General features: G+C 58.7%; 1 protein-coding gene across 1 annotated transcript; it reads right to left on the bottom strand.

Annotated features, from left to right (window-relative positions):
* Positions 1–1,173: 1,173 nt before the first annotated feature.
* Positions 1,174–18,971, bottom strand: NACC1 (nucleus accumbens associated 1). The gene is made up of 6 exons (XM_079918736.1): positions 18,771–18,971; positions 4,964–5,920; positions 4,704–4,877; positions 3,997–4,102; positions 3,792–3,889; positions 1,174–3,183 (listed from the first exon to the last, which is right to left on the bottom strand). The coding sequence occupies exons 2-6, from the start codon at positions 5,907–5,909 to the stop codon at positions 2,921–2,923; spliced, it is 1,587 nt and encodes a 528-aa protein (XP_079774862.1). The 5' UTR covers positions 5,910–5,920; positions 18,771–18,971; the 3' UTR covers positions 1,174–2,920.
* Positions 18,972–19,188: the final 217 nt, after the last annotated feature.

Below are 19,188 nucleotides of genomic sequence, written 5' to 3'. Positions count from 1 at the left end.
GCACACCCCAAGCCGGGCCCCCACTGCCTTTGTCAGTGTGAAGCCCTGGGGAATGGGGATGTCGCTCTGCGGAAGGAGGGGGCCCACCACCCCGCGCCCCCAGTGAGCAGCTTGCAGCAGGGCTGTTACAAAGGCGTTTAGTTTATTCTCCTCATCAGTATCACTGATATTCTCATGGTTCACATTTCCCAGTGCGGCTCCTCTTCTTACAGTAGTTAATGTGCAATCTCACTTATGGGCCCGGGGAGGAGGGGCTCGGCCCAGGGCAGGGAGGGTGTTGGCACTCCACGCGGACAGGGCGGGTGGTCTGTCCTGCGTGAAAGAGACGTGGGTGAATGGGCGGCCGGGGGAGGTGGAGGGGGGCCCCCATAGTCTTTTTTGCGTTGGTCGGTGATCCTCCATTCATGTTCCTTCCTGGCTGCCCCGGGGGGTGGGGGAGTTGTGGGGTCCATGCAGCTCAGGGCAGGGCAGGGCCAGGGGAAGGGAAAGCAGGAAAAGCAGCAGGCCGCCCAAGAACGGGGAGGGCAGGGCGGGAGGGCGCAGGGGTGGCTCCTGGGGTAAGGCACAACCCTGTCTTTGGCTCTCCTGGTGAGGAGTTTCCTCCCCTGCGCCCCTGCCCAGCCCCTCTCCCCCGCCCCCTCCCCAGACCTATACACACAGTCCAGGGAGCCAGGGGCACCTCCTGGAGTCCCTGAAACAAGAGGGCTCTGCCACCCAACCCAGTGCTGCAGGGGCTCGGAGGAGGGACGGGGCAAGCCCCACCCGAGGACAAGGCGAGGAGGGGCTGGACAGGGGCCTGCCCAGGACAAGGGGGTGGGGAGGGAGAAGACCCCAGTCCCAGAGAGCTGGCCCCCGCTGAGGCCTGGAAGGAGGGGAGCGCCCGGGGACTCCTGCTTCCTTTGGGGTCTGGCTGGAGCCCCAGCCCACCCTCGGCCTTGGTCGGCCCGGCAGCTTGCCGAGTGACCAGGATGTTGTGCTTTGGGATCTACGCTGGGGTGGGGTGTCGAGGCCAGGATGAGGGGGCAGGGGAGGTGCGACTAAGGTGCTTGTGCTTTAGCTGGGGCTGTCGACTCCCCCCCCCCACGCACTCGGACCGGCTGAGGGCTAAGGTACTGGGGCTGGGCCAGGAAAGCAGAGCGCCAGGGCCCCGCTGGTCTGACCCCATCCCCACTCCCACCCCCACCCCCCGGCCCCTGGCAGCAAGCAGATGTCAGGAAGGACCCGCTCCCCGCAGGCTGGCAGGGGTGCCTGGGGGGGCGGGCAGGCCTCCAGGTCAGATCCCAGTGGTCCAGCTGGCCACCACCCCACCTCCTGTAATCCCCTTGCCTTTGGAAAGAGAGAGGCTGCTGGGAGCAACGGGCTAGTCAGACTGCGGGGGAGACAGAGGCGGTGAGAACCAGGGCTAGAGACAAAAATGTGAAATTGCAAAGAAACGGACACCCAGCCTGTGTGGGGAGGGGTGCGGGGGGGGGGGGGGAGAGTTAAAAAAACAAAAAGAACCCTCCGAGTTTACATGTAGAACTCAAAAAAAAAACACAAAACCACTCGTGGAGCTAGGCCAAGGATAGAAAGAGAGGAATGGTAAAAGAAGATTCTGCAAACAATCTTTAACCATGAAGCGGACCCGGCCCTGCCAGGAGCTGGACTCAGCCAACCGGACAAACCAGGGACACCCTTGCAATGTAGCCCTTGGGGGGGAGGCCCTGGGGTTAAGTGTGAGCCGGCCAGACCCACGGGAGCCCAGGCAGAGCGGTGCCTGGGGGGCCCCCCCCTCGGCAACGCGCGCCCCCACTCCACACACATGCGCACATTCAGCCTGCCCCTGGCTCCCCACTCCGTCCTGCCTTCCACAGCCCCGAGGACCGAAGGGGACATCAGACACGGTCCCGTTGGTTTGAAAAATAAAAGGAATCTTATACTTCAATATTTCATTAGCTAAAAAAATGTTTTAAAAAGTATGTACAGGGGGTGGGGGCTGGGAGCCCTGCCGTGGGGGGTGGGGGTGGGGGAAGGGAGGGAAAGGCAGCAGCACCCCCCAGCCTGCTCCCCTGGGTTCCACCCCTGGTCCTACTGCCTCTCACGTCTTCATCTGTTTAAAAGCAAAACTTCTACACACGCACGCGCACACACACACACGCACACCCATACGCTTCTGCGAGCCCCGGAAACCTCTCCTATTCTCAGAGACCCTCGGTCTGCCCCCAAGGGCCCCCTCTCAGGACTTGCCCCTCTCAGGCCCCAGGGGGCTGGTGGCGGCAAGAGAGGCTGAGCACAGGTGGGGGAAGAGAAGGGCGCTGGGCCTGCCACCGCCCGCCACCTTAGGTCGGTCATGGAGTTTCTCTGAGCCTCAGTTTCCTCAGCTGTAAAACGGGCAGTCCTCACGGCCTCGCCTACCCCAGCCCCCAGGCGCAGGGACAGACAAGGGAGACAGGAAGGCGCTTTTGGAAACGTGGAAGCACTGGGAGGTGGTGGCGGGAGGGGTCCTGAGAACCCGGGGCCCCTGTGAGTCCCCAAGGGGCTGCAGTGGGGGGCGGAGGCTGAGGAATGCTCCGGCTAGGTGGCCCAGCGCCTGGGAAGGGGGTCTTCCCAAGCCCCCCAGGCCAGCCCCTCCCTGTGCCTGGCCTGGTGAGTGGGGAGACAGTTGCTAGGGGTTAGGAGAGGGGGAGCAAGAGCCCCCCGACTGTGCACGAGTGTGTGCTAGAGAAGGCAACGCAGACCTCGCACCACCTGCCGTCCTCTCCCAGCCCGGATCCCTGATCGGATTGGGGTCAGGGGGTGGGACGTGGAGGCAGAGGGGCCAGGAGCATGCAGTGCCCCCCGCGGGTCCTGGGGAAGGACAGACAGTAGCTCGTGACCAAGACGGTGGGCGGGTGTGACAGGAGGGGGAGTGTGACAGCCCCGCGGGAGGGTCCGGTGGGGGTTACTGGAGGGCCTCCTCGGCCGAGGGGCCGGCCTCGCCGTCATGGCTGGCCGTCTCGAAGCCGTGCTCCACACCCATCATGTCCGGCTCTATCTTGCCCGTGTAGCTGATGAAGGTGGTGTACGCGTCACCCTCGGCCATAAGCGGCTTGACCTTGGGGATCCAGCTCTTCCTCACAACGCGGCGGGCATTGGTGCACATGTCGGCTGCGATGGCGTTCATCTCGCTCTCCTTGAAGTTGGGAGCAAAGTTCTGGCAGTAGTCTGTGCGGGCAGAATGGGTAGCTCATGTTGAGCGTGGCCTGGGCCTCCCACCCTCCCAACAGGCACTCAGCCCCCACGCTGCTCCTGAACCCCCCCCCCGGAACCATGGCACCCCTGAACGCCCCCCTTGGAGCTTGCGGACAGCACGCTACACCACATCAGTGGGCCCAGGACTGACAGAGCTTGGCCATGCGTATGGGATGTGTGGATTTGATGCGGGATGGCCCAGTGCTCTTGAAAAATGTGGGTCATTCGCCAGAATTCAGAAACTGGGAGATTCCACTTGAAAACCTAGACTTCCCTCCTGACAACTGGCTGAGGCCTGGCCACTTCATCACTCTGATGACCAGGATAAGTTTGAGACCCCCCCTCCCATAGGCTTCATGGCTTTCCTTCAGTGTCCTACCCACCCCCTCAAGAAATCTCTAACCAAGAACTCTCTAACCAATCACAGCCCTCTTCCCAACAAGCCCAGACTGAACCTCAGAATCCTTCTTAATACCAAACCCTACCTACCCATCCATCAGGGCCAACACCAGAGAAAAGGACCACCTGCCCGCCCCAGACCTCCATCCCCCAATCCCGACTCCAGAAAGGTGGACACTTACACTTGACAGCGTGCAGGACGCGGCTATCCAGCGGTTTGCGGCTGGGGTTGTTACTGGAAGAGCGGATGCCGGTGCCACAGCTATTGGCCAGCGTGTTCCTGGGCGAGGGATATGGGGGAGGGGAGTCAGGCCCCCTGTGGTGGTGGTGGTGGGGGCATGGGGCACCCCGTCCTCCCCCACATCGGGGCTCTGGCATGGGCCTCACCGGTCAAAGAAGGAGGCCAGGAGGCGCCGCAGCAGGACCTTGTGCCGCGTGCCTGCGCTGACGTGGCAGTTCATGAGCTGCGCCCTGGTGATATACACGTTGGTGCCTGGGCGGGGGGGGGCGAAGCCAGAGGATGATGGGTGTGGGGGGCAAACCGCCATGTTCCCCACTCGGCCAAGCCCCGTCCTGGGCCCAACCAAGACCCCCCCCCCCGCCCCCCGCCCCCCGCCCCAACCACTCAACTTAGAGCGTCCTCCTCAACACTCAGGAAAGGACCGAGACTGTGGCGCCACCGTCCACGGGGCTCCCAACGTGCCGGGGCCCTTGCCCACAAAACCACCAGCATCAGAAAGAACAGGCAGCAGATGCTCGCACCCTGACACCCTGAGTCGGAGGGCCAAATTCTTAACCACCGTGTTGATCAACCCTCAAACCACGCTATGAAGCCACTGATCTACTCCCATGTGGCCAACAATGCTGGCCCACACTTACACCAGCCTCCGGGGTGGAAAGCTACAAGCCAGTCTTTGATTTGTATCAATGCAAAGAGGTGTCAGCTGCCCCAGGACACAGCCAGTGGGCGGCAGGGCTGGGGTTGGACCTTGAGCCTGGCTCCTAAGCACTGTGCTGCAGGCTGCTGGCCCAGAGGGCATCGAGGCCCAAGGTGGGGGAGGGGGGAATTCAGGGAGCAAGTGAGGCCAGCCCACCTGTTACCAGCTCCAGCTTCTCAGAGGGGTCACCCTCATCGTAGAGCTTGGGGTGGCAGCGGTTGCCGATCTGGTTGATGAGCTCAGCAGGGAGAGACGCCAGGTCTTGCCGCACTCGGATGCGGTTCCGGGACTCGGGGGCCACCTGTTCAGGGAGGGCCTCCACCTTCTCGGCTGTCGGGGGCGAAATTGGTGTGTTGGGGGCGGGGCCGGGGGCGGGGGCGAGGGGCCAGGCTTGGGGTTGTGGTGGGGCACCTCACCGGTCTGGCCGACGTTCATCATGCTGTACATGGTGTACATATTGCAGATCTGCCGGTACTGCTCGTCTGTGCCCTCCTCGCCCGCGTCCTCCTCCTCATCTTCCTCGTGGTAAGAGCCGGGGCTGTCGCTGGTGTAAGCGCTTGAGGTGCCCGGGCTGGTCCGCTCCGACGTGCTGGGCCCACTCACCACTCCGCCTGCCGCTGCTGCCACGCCCCCCGCCGGCTGCCCGGCCCCGGGCCCCCCCGCCACTCCGGTGGGCTGTGCTGCCGCCACCACCGGGGCCTGCTGGGGCGGCCGGTTGGCGGCCAGGTCCGGCGTGGAGAACTTGGCCATCTTGCGGCTGCCGTTGCCACTGCTGCCACCGCCGGCCTCCTTCTGGCTGCTGTCCCACAGCCTCTTGGCCACGGGCGTGCACTGCACAGAGTCCGACTCCTGCTGCTCTGTCTTGACGCGAGACACGAGGGGCAGTGGGGTGCCGCAGGCCGGCCAGCTCGACGTCTGCGCCACAGGGCTCTGGGGCTCGGACGAGGGGGCCTCCTCGGCGTGCAGGCCCTGGGAGTCACAGCTGGGGGAGCTCACCTTGAGGAAGAACTCTGTGCCCTTCTCCATGATCTCCTGGATCTGCAGGAAGCCCGCTGTGTACATGAGCAGGAACTGGTCGCCCATGTTCATGCTCAGCCGGCCCGTGTAGCAGAAGCTGAGGATCTGCTGGAAGGACTGGGGCTGCACAGCCGCCGGCAGCTCCACCACCGCACTCCGGCTGCTGTTGAACAGGTCCCGGAAGTAGGAGCTGCTGGCGGCCAGCACGGCCCGGTGGGCCTTGAAGGCATGGCCCTTGACCACCACCGAGACATCACAGTACAGGCCCTGCAGCCGCTGCTCGTTGAGGCACTCCAGAATGCTGTTGCCGAAGTTCGGGATCTCCATCTGCAGGGTCTGGGCCATGGCGGCGGCGGCTGCACAGGGGACAGGGAGAGACGGAGGGACAGGGTCAGATGGCAGACTCAGCCCGCTGCAGGGAGACACACGGGAGCGTGGACATCCACGTGGTGGAATTTGCCACGACTGTAAGAATCACAGGTGCCGCCCACTCCTGTCCCAGCATGGCCTTTCCTCTGTGACAGACTGTCAAATCAGCTAAGTCAGCTATAGGCCGGGGTGGCCTATGCCGTCCCTTTGCAGAAAGGAAGGCAAAAGCATACTTACACGTCTGTGCTTGAATATTAAATGAGATAACACAGTGAGCCCCCCGTGAGCATTAACCACCACTAGCACTACACACATAGGGTAACAGGCATAGAGACACCAAGAAGGCAGAGTCATCCGATTTTTCACACTGCGTTTGCAGTGCTGAGCACGTGACCCTCAATCACCATTTGCTGAATGACTGAATGACCACTCGAGAAACCCTGAAACTGCATGAGAACATCACTAGTCATCAGGGTAATGCAAATCCAAACCACAATGAGACACCATTCCACACCCACTAGGCTGGCTAGAATAAGAAAGATAAGTATTGGTGAGGATGAGAAATGAACCGGAACCCTCCTACACTGCTGGTGGGAATGTGAAATGGTGCAGCTGCTGTGGAAAACCGTTCCTCAAATGGTTAAACATGAAGTTGCCATATGACCCAGCAATTCCACTTCTAGGAATTATTCCTGAGAAATGAAAACATATATCCACACATACACCTGTACGTGAATGTTTACAGCAGCACTGTTCACAATAGGCAAAAGGTGGAAACAACCCAAATGTCCATCAACTGATGAATGGATAAACAAAATATGGTCAATCCACAATGGAATACTACTCAGTCATAAAGAGGAATGCACTACTGCTACATGCTACAACTTGGATAAACCCTGAAAACATTATGCTAAATGCAAGAAGCCAGACGAAAAGACCACATATTATACAATCCCATTTATATGAAACGTCCAGAACAGGCAAATCGATAAGAGACAGAAAGCAGATGAGTGGTTGCCTGGGCTGGGGGTGCTTGGAGGATTAGGGGAGTGTGAGCAACAGGTGCAGGGTTTCTTCTTGCCCTCGTGAAAAATGTTCAGAAATCGTGGTGATGGATGCACAACTCTGAATATACTAAAAACTCCTGAACCTGTACACTTTAAACGGGTGAACTGCTTGGTATATGCATCTCAGTAAAGCTGTAAAAGGAAGAAAGAAACCATAAGACTAATGTCCTCTGTGTAGAACTGGGGATGAGACTTACCATGTACATTCTTAGGGTCTTTTTTTTTTTTGGCCACACTACACGGCTTGTGGGATCTTAGTTCCCTGACCAGGGATTGAACCCAGGCCCTTGGCAGTGAAAGCTCAGAGTCCTAACCGCTGGACTGCCAGGGAATTCCATCTTAGGGTCTTTTAAATTTTAAACATGGTGAATGTATTGCCTATTTACAAAAGTAAATAATATTTAAAATAAAGTGTGTGGGACTTCCCTGGTAGCGCAGTGATTAAGAACCTGCCTGCCAGTGCAGGAGACACGGGCTCAAGCCCTGGTCCGTGAAGATCCCACATGCCACGGAGCAACTAAGCCCGTGCGCCACAACTACTGAGGCCTGCGCGCCTAGAGCCCAGGCTCTGCAACAAGAGAAGCCACCGCTCGCCTCAACTAGAGAAAGCCTGTGCACAGCAACAAAGACCCAACGCAGCCAAAAATAGAATAAATAAATTTTAAAAAATAAAATAAAATAAAAAAATAAAGTGTGTGAAATCACACCACAAACAATTCACCCCAAAGTGCTTGAGGGGTGGGTGGAGAAAGAAATGTGAATTTAAGGAACTGCATGAGATCCTGCTCAGGGAGCCCACCCCCATCCTGACCTGTGAAGTACCACCTGGGGGGCCCTGGCACCTCTCAAATGTGTGACCTTCTGCATCAGAGCCTATTCCATCAGTGCATGTTCCAACCCAGGAGGAAGAACTGGTCGGGTGAGGACAGCATGTCTGATGCTCTGGGGGCAATCATAAAAGGGCTCTGAGGGAAGATACCGCTTTACAAGTGCCCCCATTGGTAAAACTGAGTCCCCTGCCATTCTGGAGTTGTGGAGGGCAGTCATCCTGAATGGGCAGGTATGGGTGAGAAGAGAGGCCTGAGCAGAGTGTCAGGCTGGTGAGAAGAAAGAGGAAAAAGGTGAAGAGTGTGTGCAAAGGCCCTGAGGCAGGAACTAACTAGAGCCCCCAGCTGTTCATCTCTCACTCCCATGTTAGCTCTCATGCATCTTTCAGTTTTTTTTCTTTAACCAGTCTATTCTAAGCTGCCTCGATGGGCTGAGGATTGGGGATGCAGTGAAGACTTGGGCCCTACCCAGGTTCATTCAGAAAGGGCTACCTGGAGGAACACAAGGGGCCATGCGCCCATGGGCTCAGAGGTGCACTTCAGGGCAAGGGTGAGTCCTGGCTCCCCCAGATCTGTCTGGGCACTGAAATCCATGATTCCCCTCTGCTGTACCCTCCTCTTCCTCATCAAAATCATTGTCGCCACCGCGAAAAACAAAAAGGCAATCAGGAGGGGGAGGCAGAGACAGGGAAATCCTAATTAGACGGCAGCATGCACGTCCCAGGAGGTCAAACTAAGGGCCGGACAGGCTAGGAGCTGGTGCTTCAGTTTCCCCTACCGCCTCATTCAGAGCTGGGCCTCTGAATGAGGCGGTAGGGGAAACTGAGGCACCAAGAGGCGGCAAAGGATAGAGCCCAGAGAGCCTCCTCCAGGGCCCTGGTAGCCCTGACCCGCCTCCCCAGGCTGCCAAACAGAAGACCCCCCGGGTACTAGGGCCCAAGTGACCAGGGCCGAGGCAGCCAAGGAAGAGGCTGCCTGGCCTCTAGTCCCTGGAGGGGTGCTCTAGACCCCTGGCTTGGAAGGCTTACACCCCAAGGGGGAGGACCAAGGCAGGACATGCATGCGGTGGAGCTAGAGTCCCTCAGACCTGGGTTCTGCTGCTAGCCCCACTCTGAAGCTGCATGACCTCAGGCCAGCCGCTCACCTCTCTGTGCTTCAGTTTGTTTTTGTGTAAAATGGGGAGGTATACATCCAACCCACCCGATGGACTGCAAGGTGCTGGGGACATAGCCCTGAAGAGGACTGGTTGTGCCCACATGTAGCTCACTGTCTAGTGAGGAGCCACAGGGCATGATTTTAGTTGGGGTGAGTGTGTCACTGAGTGAGCGAGGTAAAGATGGGGAGATGGAGAGAGCAACCAACAGTCCTGGGCAGGAAGGAGCCAGTGTGGCTGGAAAGCGGCACAGGGTGTGGGACAGGTGGGCCCTGGCCTGGTGAGGATGAATGTCTGAGAGTGAGCAATGGGAAGCCCGGAGCAAGGGAGACTGGGCCCAGACCAGCTTTGGGAGAATTCCCAGCATCAGTGGCGGGGACAGAGAGAAGCGGGTGAGTGACTCAGGAATGAGCCTCTACGGGAGACGGTATTGTTTTAAAAGTTGTAGACAGGAGACTTCCCTAGCAGTCAAGTGGTTAAGACTCCATGCTTCTACTGCAGGGGGCACGGGTTCGATCCCTGGTTGGAGAACTAAGATCCTGCATGCTGCATAGCGCAGTCAAAAAAAAGTTGTGTAGATAGGTACTCCGCAAGGAGACTGTCAGCTCCAGAGGGGCAGGCATGCTGGCAGATTTGCTCATGATTAGCTCATCAGAACAGAGAGAGGCGGTCAATAAATATTTGTAAACGTGTCAGATAGTGTACCAAGGCAGGAATAGACTGCTCCTGTCTGGGAAATGGCAGCTGCGGGGTGGGGGTGGGGAAGCATGGGGGAACGGGGGGAGGGGGCTGAGGCAGTACACATACGGGTGTGGATGCTTCTGGGGCTACGGAGGGCGTTGCAAAGTGTCCTCCTAACTGTGCTCGGTGTGACGGACACTGTTGCACGCATTTCCGGAAGGCTACCAAAGTGCTCACAGCACTCCACAGTGAAGGCTAGCAGGGCCCCACTTTGTGGGTGGTGATCACAGCACCGCCCTGCCCCGTCCCAAGCAGTTGGACTTCAGGGTCTGACCCCTCACCGGGAATTGGTGCAGGATGGCTTTGTGGTGAGCGCTCAGCATGGGGGCGATAAGGTCCTCAACAGGAGGGAAAAGAGATGCAAGGAGGAGGGCTCCCGAGGGCGAGAGCCAACCTGACATTCAGTCTGGGGTCCCCAGGCCTTGTGAACCCCATGGGGCCTCAGAGCCCAGCACCCAGGGCTTTGAAGCCTTCAACTAGCAATGGCGGCGGGGGGCGGGGGCACAACTTGTGCAAAAGGCTGATGCAATCCGTGCACAGGCACGCACCCTCTGCAGTGACAGCGAGTGGGGTGCTAGGTCTGCCTCGCTGCCCCTGTAAGTAGGACAGGGTATGGGGTGGGGGGAGGTGGAAGAGGCCACTGGAGACCACTAGAGACCCACCCCTGGATCGTGGCACCAATCCAGGCTGCCAGACTCAGAAGAACAATGGCCGGTGGTCCTGCCCCTCACCTACACCAGCTGTGAGGGAGGAGCCATGGAGCCAGATCAGGCTTCCAGAGGAAACAGGTTGAAAGCAGCTGGCGCTCGGCCTGGGTCACCTGCTGGTTGGGAAGTGGTAGGATGGAGAGCCGGGGTGGGGGTGGGGGTGGGGGTGGGGGTGGGGGGCGGTGCGGTTCTCTAAACCAGCCAACAGTTCTGTCCTCACCAGCCCGAGCCCCTCGCCTGTACTGCACGGTTCCCCTCAGCCAGACCTTTACCCAAGCTGTGCACCCTGCCCGGAGCGCCCTTCTCCTCCCACTACCCGCATCTTCCTCATTCACCCTCAGCTGCCCCGTGCTCTGAGAACTCACCAGACTGGAGAAGATGCCCTCTTTGGCACTCCCCGCAACCCCCAAGCCACAGGGCCCTTATGCTTACCTCTGAGAACATTAAATCCCACTTGACTATAATCTCCCCAGGGGCAGAAAACCGTATTTGAATTCTCTCTCCTCACAACTTGGCACATGAGCCGGCACATCTTCTGGGGTGCCCAGATCCCCCTGGAGGGAAGGGGCGGCCCCCAGACCCACACAAGGCCAAGGGGACCCTTCCATCGCTACTCCTGGCCCCGGAAGAGAGTGGGTTTCCTGACGAGACGCAAGGGCACGACACAGGGTTTCCATGACCTCTCAACAGTCACTCAACAAATATTTGCCAAGCGCCTTGCCTGGGGCAGGAAGTGCCCAGAGCCTGAGGCAGGCCACCACTAAGACAAGGCCCTGCCTCCGGAGCTCATGGTCCAGGAAGAGACATGACCATTCATCCAGGGTCACACGGATCAACGAGCTGCAGGTCTGCGCCTCTGACCTCACCCGGAGGAGGGGACACTGGAGCTGAGATCTGGGGGGCACAAGGGGGTGGAGGTGGGGGGTGATCTAATGGGGCAGTGGTGGGCTGGGAGCGTGGCCCTCAAGGAACAAGGAAGGTGTGCAGAGCCCCAAGGGAGAAGCAGGCACGGCCCTTCCAGAAACTGGAGGAAGGCAAAGCTGGCTCTGGGCTCAGTCTTTAGTCTGCTTCTCTCCTTGGGGGATCACACCCAGTCTCAGGGCTCTGATGTGGACTAAATTGTGTCGCCCACCCCAATTTCTAAGTTGAAGTCCTAATCCCCCGTGTGACTGTATTTGGAGACAGGGTCTTATTTGAAGGTAATTAAGGTTAAATGAGGTCATAAAGGTCGGGCCCTAATGCAACAGAACTCTTTGTCCTTATAAGAAGAGGAAGAGAGAGTTCTCTTTCTCTCTCCAAGCGCAGACACTAAGGGCCACATGAGCACACTAGAATCCAACCAGAACCTGACTGCGCTGGCATCTTAGACTTCCAGCCCCCAGAACTGTGAGAAAATGTCTGTTGTTTAAGCTGCCCAGTCTATGGTATTTTGTTATGGCGACCCAAGCGGACTAAGACAGGCTCAAAACACCATCTACTTGGACTTCCCTGGAGATCCAGGGAAGTTAAGACTTCATGCTCCCAATGCAGGGGGCACAGGTTTGATCCCTGGTCAGGGAAGATCCTGCATGCCGTGGCCAAAACCAAACAAACACCATCTACTCACCCCACAACTCCCTCATGGAGCCCCTGGCCTGGACCTCCCCTTGGACGGCAGACTTGCACATACCCCAGATGCCCACACAATGCGTCCTCAGCCGAGCCCTTCTCCCCTCAAGCCTGCTCTGGCTGCAGTGCACACAGGCTCTATCTAGCCCTCCTTGCTTGGGTGAAGAGCCTAAGATTCACACCTCCAATTTCTTCAAAACCAGTTCTCACCACCTGGGCCCCTACGATGTGTATGGGGGTCCTGCACAGTAAGGACTGCCTGCTCTCAGACCTCTTACAAGGCAGGCCCCAAGATGGTCACAGCCCTTCATCACCTATCAGGTCACACCCCTGATCACCTATCTCAGATTTCCAAAGACAGCCTTTGCCAACCCCAATTCCTCCGGCCACTTCTGCTTCATTTTCCCTCCTTGGCACTTCCCACCATCTACCAACTAGATGTGTCCTTGGCTTTGTGTCAGCTCCACCAGGGCAGGGCGACTGCCTGTCTGGTTCACACTACTATGTCCCCTGCCCCCAACTAGACAGGCACACAGTGGACGCACAATCGTTGTTAGCGGAATGAATGAATGATTTGTTACTTCCAACTACACTCCCCTTTTAGTCGCACTGTGACTAGAACAGAGTGGGACTTGGAAGAGGTCTCTGAGGCTGGGCAGGGGTGCCACCCGCACCGCAGTGGGGGCCGCCGGGGCCAACGCAGAGGGTGCTGCTCAGACAGACACCCTCCTCTGGCAGCCATAGCAGGTGGGTAGCCTGCAGTCAGGGTCCCACTTGGGGCTCAATGTAACTGAACTTGGGATTCCCACTGACTGCTGTCCTACTGCCGGATCCCGCTAGGGTGCGGCAGGCTTGAAACGGAGGTGCTTGTGTTGCAGTGCAATTCCTAGGGGTGGAAACTGCCAGCTCTTTGAAGGAGCTCCGAGTACCCCAGCCAGCAGTGGCTGGGGGGCAGATCTATGTCTGCCTCACCAAGGACTGTCTTTTCTGGCTGACTTTCCAGGGAAGTGGTGAGCTGCCCATTGACATGTAAGCTGGTTAAGGGAACCCACTAACTCCAAGCGTAAGAAGGACAGAGGCCCCTGGAAAGTCCCACAATCCTTCACCCAGCTCAGCATGAGGTCAGAGTGACAACTGGGGGCAGGAAAGTGGCACACCCCCCAGGCTGCTCGGAGTGCATTCCTGGCCCAAAGCCATTCGGACCCTCTGCAGGAGCCGAACTGGAAGGTAGTTTAGGCAAACATTAGCTAGTGAAGAACAAGGCGATACCCGATTGTACACATCTTTTTAAGGTACATGCACATTTAATTCATTTTCTTTTTCCCTGAAAAGCTCCTGTTAACTCCACAGTGGGTGACAGGATTAGCAATCGTTGGTGGCATGGAAGTTGCCCCTACTGTGCACCAGCACCCGACGAGGGCTCAGCTATTCCTCTCACCAGTTTCTGAGGAAGAAATGAGTCTTCCTGCCATTTTACAGATGAGGAGAGCAAGGCCCAGGATGGCATCCAGGCCACGTGGCTCCTGTCCAAGAATCAGGAGATAATGGCAGTTGGGGCTCCCTGACCATGGCTGGCCCAGGCTGCACTCATCCTCCGCATGGCCCTGCTGCTCCCTGTGGCAGGCGGCCACCACAGCTAGACCCATTTCATGACTGGGAAAACTGAGAAACCAGAGCTGAGAAGGGAAGCCGAGACCCGAGTTGGGGTCTGCTGCCCACCTGAGGCCCCAGCCCAAGGGTTCTAGGTGCTGCTATTCCCGCTCCCCCTGAAGCCGCCTTCTTTCCCCCAGCCTCCCCCAGCTACTCTCTACTCTTCCTCCCCTCACTGCCACCTCCGGGAAAGAGCAATCCAGCCTGCTGCCTCTCCTCCCTCCCCCCTCCCACTCTCTCCTCGAAGTCCTCAGCAATCTGGCTTCTGCCTGCAGCAGCTCCTAAGAGAACCCAGCCAGGCCCCACCCCCTTCCCACTCTGACCTCAAGCCCACCTTTGTGAGTTACCTCATACTCCCGGTGTGCCTCCAGACCCAAGGACAAGGGGGCAGGGCAGCAGCTGCACAAAGGGTGGAGGGAAGTGCAAAGGCCCTGAGGTGACCTTGGGGAGGCTAACACAAAGGAGGCTGGGCGTTACTGGGGATGGGTCGTGGAGATGTGCTTGGAGACCCTGCAGGGCCTTGGCAGGACAAAAGAATCAGAATCCTGTTTTACTAGACTCAAATATCCCTTACAAAGCTTCCCCGCTTAGAATTACGCTTTCCTTCCTCTACGCTCCCAGAAAACATTTATCTGTACTAGTGCTTACCACCCCCCACGTCAGTCTTTCCCAACTATAAAACAAGCAGCCGCCTCACAAGGCTGTTTTGAGGATTAAACCACCTTAAGGTAACACAGGTAGGTAGGCTGGTGCTGACTTTGCAGTCAGTGCTCAGCTGCTATTATTAGTTATGTTCCCCCTTCTGTCTGTCCCCCTAGCCCCTCACAGGACTGCAAACTCCCTGACAGCAGCAGAGGCATCTTATACCGCTCACCATCTCCCAGAACCTTAGGCCATTTCATGAGCTATCAGGCCATACTTACTGAGGGCTCCCTGCACTGCCTTCCCAGCACCAGCTGATCACACCCCAGACACCAACGTCTCACATGACCCTCCCAATAACCACGCAGCGGGGAGCCCCAACTGAGGCCCTGTTGCCACTGGGGCCAGATCATCCGCTGTCGTGGAGGCTGCCCTGTACATTATATGATACTGAGGGGCATTCCTGGCCTCTACTGTGACAGCTGTGACAACCAAAAATGTCTCCAGACATTTCCCAAGCATCCCTTGAGGGGGGCAGAATCACCCCTGGTTGAGAACCACTGCAGTGCAGGTATGCCTGCTTGTCCCCACTTATCAGATACTTAAACTGAGGCGCCAAGGCCACAGCGTTTGCCCAGGGTCTCCTGGCTGAGCAAGGTGGCACTAACAGTGGAATCTGACTCTCCACTACACCATGTTTGCTCACCTTTACCCACCCTCTGCTTAATTCAGTCACGGTCCTCACAGAGGGCCCTCGGATCTCTAAGGATGCTGAGACCTTCACATCCTGTCTATCCTGAGGAGACAGGGGCAATGATCACAACCAGATACTGGACACAACGAGACAGCCACCTGTTCAGTCCCACCTCACAGCCTCTGTGGCTCAGAAGGCTCTTCAGGAGGAGACAGAGGGATGACACTCTTGCCCAAGGGGACCCAGGAGCAGAGGCAGGGAGGCGGGCCTGCGTGCTCATGCTAGGCATAGGCTTAAGTGATTTACAAATGGGTGAAAGTGCTCAGAGCAGCGTGACACCCAGGAAAGGGATGGGAGTGATGAGAGGCAGGGAGGACCCAAGAGAAGGAGCAGAGGCTGGTGCAAACACCACCTCCGTGTCTTCAAGGCTGGCTCACCTTTACCTCAAATGCTGCAAGCCCCACCTGAACCTGGCAGGCCCTCCTCCACCACAGTCTCTGGCAGTGACACTGATGAGCCGGGTCAGACTTTCCTGGACCAACCCGCAACCCTCTCCAAACCCCATGCCTCCAGGCTGACCTCCATGACGGGTCCTGCCAAACTGACCGAAACTCATTTCCTTGCAGCCCTGTGCAAGAACCTGCTGGGGCTCCCCACTGCTTGGCCGGGGCAACAGATTTTAGAAGGCCTTGGATGTAGGCCAAGGGGTCTGGACTTGCATCTGGGGGTGATGGGGGGATCCAGGACACCCTGAGATCAGACGCTTCTTTTCTGGGAACGGCACTAAGGGTCTCTTATCTCCACGCTAGGGTCACCCTTCAGTCCTTCCCTCATAAAGACAAAATGTTTAGAGCACTTAGCAGGAGCCTGGCACATGCTAAATAAAGGCTTTCAATGTGTTGTCCTGTCTGCCTAGAACATTCGCCCCTCCCTGCCGCAGCTCCCCCACCAGCAGGCTGATCTCTTATTATTCAGAGCTCAGCTCGCCTGGAAGCCTTCCCTGACCACCCAAATCTAATGCTTTCCACCCACCCCAGCACCATCACTTCACTTGGTTTTACTATATTCATGAACGCGGGGATATCAGAAATGAGCTTGATCATTTGTTTGTCTGAGGTCAGTCACCTTCAGACAAACCTTTGTCTAACCTTCACTAGAAGTTGCTGAGAGCAATTCTAGGAGCTGCTTTTCAGGGCTGCTCCCCGGGCCCCAGCAGGGAGTTGGCACCCATGTGAAATCAAACTGTCCCAAGGGTCCCTTAACTTGTTGCTCTTGCCTGCCAGGCTATTTTGGCCTCCTCTGGCGCCCCAGGTCTGGGCACCCTAAATCCTCACAGAAAAGCAATTATTAAGAGTGCTTTCTCCAGCTCCAGGCACAGGCTCGGACTCACTGCCCCCTTCTCTGCCATCACACACAGCGGCCAACTCCTACCAGTCTCTGCCCCCGTTCCAGCTCTATGACTGGAGGCAGCTGTGCCCAATCCTAAGTACCCAGCCCGGAGCCCCGGCCGAGGCCCCAGGCTGCGCCACGGCAGCCAGCCTCAGCCCAACCAGGCAGGGGGAAGGCTTCTTTACATGGGGCTGCTGGCCCAGTTTCTACCCCTCCCAAAACCAGGAGGCCAGCCAAAGAGGGGAGGAGGGCCGAGCCCAGGTGGGGGCAGTTCTAGGAACTACAAGGAGATTGGGGGAAGGGAGGGAATGAGGTGACAAGCCATCATTAAACCCAGATCTAGCTGATACCACTCGACCCAGCAGTTTGTGGTTCCTGCCTCAGGTACTGAGGCTCCCAAGTCAATGTTCCCAAGACACATTGGTAACAGCTTTGCAGTTAGCCCAGAGAGAAGGAACAAAAGCAGGGGTGGTCTGACTGGGGACCAAACAGAGAAAAAGATAAACCAGGAAAAAAAGCAAAAATCCAGCTCCAGAGCCAGGTTCCATCCTCATAACCACCTCCCTCTGCCAGCCCACAGCTCTGTGACCCCTGACCTCTTGGCTCCCATTATAACAGGGATGACCTTGCCTCTGGGAAAAAAGCTTCCACTGATCTGGCTCCCTGGGACACCAGCAAAACTCTCCGCAAGGGATGGGCAAGAGAAAAGTCCTGGACAGAGAATTCCCACCAGGGAATCCAGAACAGTGGGCTCTTCCAGTCACGCCCCTAAAAGGCCAGCTCCAGGGGACTGCGGGCTGGGGCAGAGGATCAGTCAATCCCAGTCGGCCACTGTCTAGCTGTGGGACCTGGGACAAGTCATGGGGTCGCGGCTTCCTCCCCAGTACCATGAAGAAGGCCTAAGTTGACCTGGTGGTGGTGAGCAATCAATGAGCTCATCTAACCAGCAAGCTCAGCACAGGGCCTGCCCCAGGAAGAGCACCGCAGAGGCAGAGCCCTGGGACCCGGAGCACCAAAGGCCTGGGCCAGGGTGTAGGTGCCTGGTTTGATCCCTTTCTTGGTGACCTGCCTTCCCCCCATCAGGAGCCTTCAAGACACAATGAACAGAGCTTTATATGCTCACCTCCCAGTAACTCACCTGCGGAGAGCTGGTGCCTGGAAGGTAGTGAGGTCCCAACCCCTAGGCTTGAGCCTCAAGGCTCTGGTCACAAAAAGTGGAGAAAGAATCTTAGGACCCTAAGATACTCAGATAACAGGGGCTGGGCTGCCTCCCTACAGATATATGGGGTGGGGGTGGACAAAAGGGTGGTAAACAAGATGCCCGAGCTAGGTGTTCCAGACGATTTCCCAAGCTGCCCACACAAACGCCCAGGTGGGCGGGCTAGCACCTTGGAGCAGCCAGCAGAGGCTTGCCCAAAGGGTATGTCGGGACCCAGAGCCTGAGACAGGCAGGGATGAGGTGTGAGAAAGAAGAAACCCCTCAGATTTGGCCCCAAGCTAACGCCTGGACGGGGAAGGGGGGAGGGGGTGCACCTTGGCACTTGCCTTTTGATCACACTAGTTTCTCCGGACCTGCTCCCACATCCCCACTAGCCTACTTAGCGCAAAGGCTCTGCCTCCCCCGGACTCCCAAAGCTCCTACAGTAGTTCCTCAACCTACCTGATCGCCTCCGTATCAGGTCCTCGCCACCCCCTCCCCACTCTCCGAACTGAAACCTCATGTGACCCCTGCAAACATTTCAGGGATCTCCTAACCGCCCCCACTAGAACTAACTCCGCCCACACCCACCCTGCCCCACTTCCTGGGCTTCTCCTCAACCGCCCCCAGGCCTGTAACCTGACCCACCTCCTCCAGCGCCCCGACTGTACCTGCCAGCCCGGCCCCTCCCCGCCCCCCCCTCGGGGCCGTTTCCCTCCGGCCAAGCCACTCTCCCCTCCTCCCCCATTCGGCCGGCCCAAAGCCCGACTCCTCCTCCCCCTCCCCCTCCGGTCTCCCCGGCGCCTCCTCACTTTTCCTCCACCGGCCCTCCCTCCAACTTCCCGGCCCCCAGCCACCCCTGCACCTGCCCGGGCCTGGTCTCGCTCCCCTCTCGCGGGGGATGACAGGAGGAGGTCTGGGCCTGATCCCGACGCCCCCAAGCTCCGCGGCCCGGCCCGGGGCTGGACGCTCAAGGCCGCTCGCGGGGACCGGGACTCTCCGCACTCGGGCCGGGGCACAGTGCAAGCTGCTAACCAGGTTCCTCCCCGGTCGGAGGAGACCCCCATGTCCTCCCCCCTCAACCCTTAGCCGGACCTCGGATGCCCTCCGGCCGTCCCGGCGAAAGGAGGCCGGAACCGGGCCTGGGGCGGGCCGCCTCACCTGCGCCGTGGCCGCGCTCCGGGGGCTCCCGGCGAGCTCCGCAGCGGCGGCTGGGGCCGGGCCTGGGCCCGGGGCGCGCCCCCCTGCGCCGGGGCCTCGGCGTCCGCCTCCGCGGCCTCCGCGGCCTCCGCTTCAGCAGCAGCGGCAGCCGCGGCGGCCATTCATTGTGGGCCAGGCCGCCCCAGCCGAGCGCCGAGCGAGCGCAAGGCGCGCCGCCGCCGCCGCCGCCGGGCCGGGGAGGAGCGGCCGTGGCCCCGCCCACGCACCGCCCCCGGTGCCCGCCCCCGAGGCTAGGCCAGCCGAGCGCCGAACGCGCCCCTTCTCTCAGTCTCTTCCCTCGGCCCCTCGGAATCCCCGTCTGGACCTTGGCTCTGCGGCAAGTTCGAGTCCCGACCTCGCCACCATCTAGTCCCGCGAC

Source organism: Stenella coeruleoalba (assembly GCF_951394435.1).
Source record: "Stenella coeruleoalba genome assembly, chromosome: 3".
Classification (NCBI taxonomy): domain Eukaryota; kingdom Metazoa; phylum Chordata; class Mammalia; order Artiodactyla; family Delphinidae; genus Stenella; species Stenella coeruleoalba.
Note: the sequence above shows the minus strand (reverse complement) of the source record. Positions and strands in the feature narration are given on the sequence as shown.

Bases quoted from the DNA above. Each gene is read 5' to 3' on its own strand.
- NACC1 (XM_079918736.1), bottom strand. From the start codon at position 5,909: ATGGCCCAGACCCTGCAGATGGAGATCCCGAACTTCGGCAACAGCATT. The intron at 4,878-4,963 runs GTGAGGTGCCCC...CGCCCCCGACAG, and splicing joins GATGAACGTCGGCCAGACCG to CCGAGAAGGTGGAGGCCCTC. The intron at 3,184-3,791 runs GTAAGTGTCCAC...CTGCCCGCACAG, and splicing joins CGTCCTGCACGCTGTCAAGT to ACTACTGCCAGAACTTTGCT.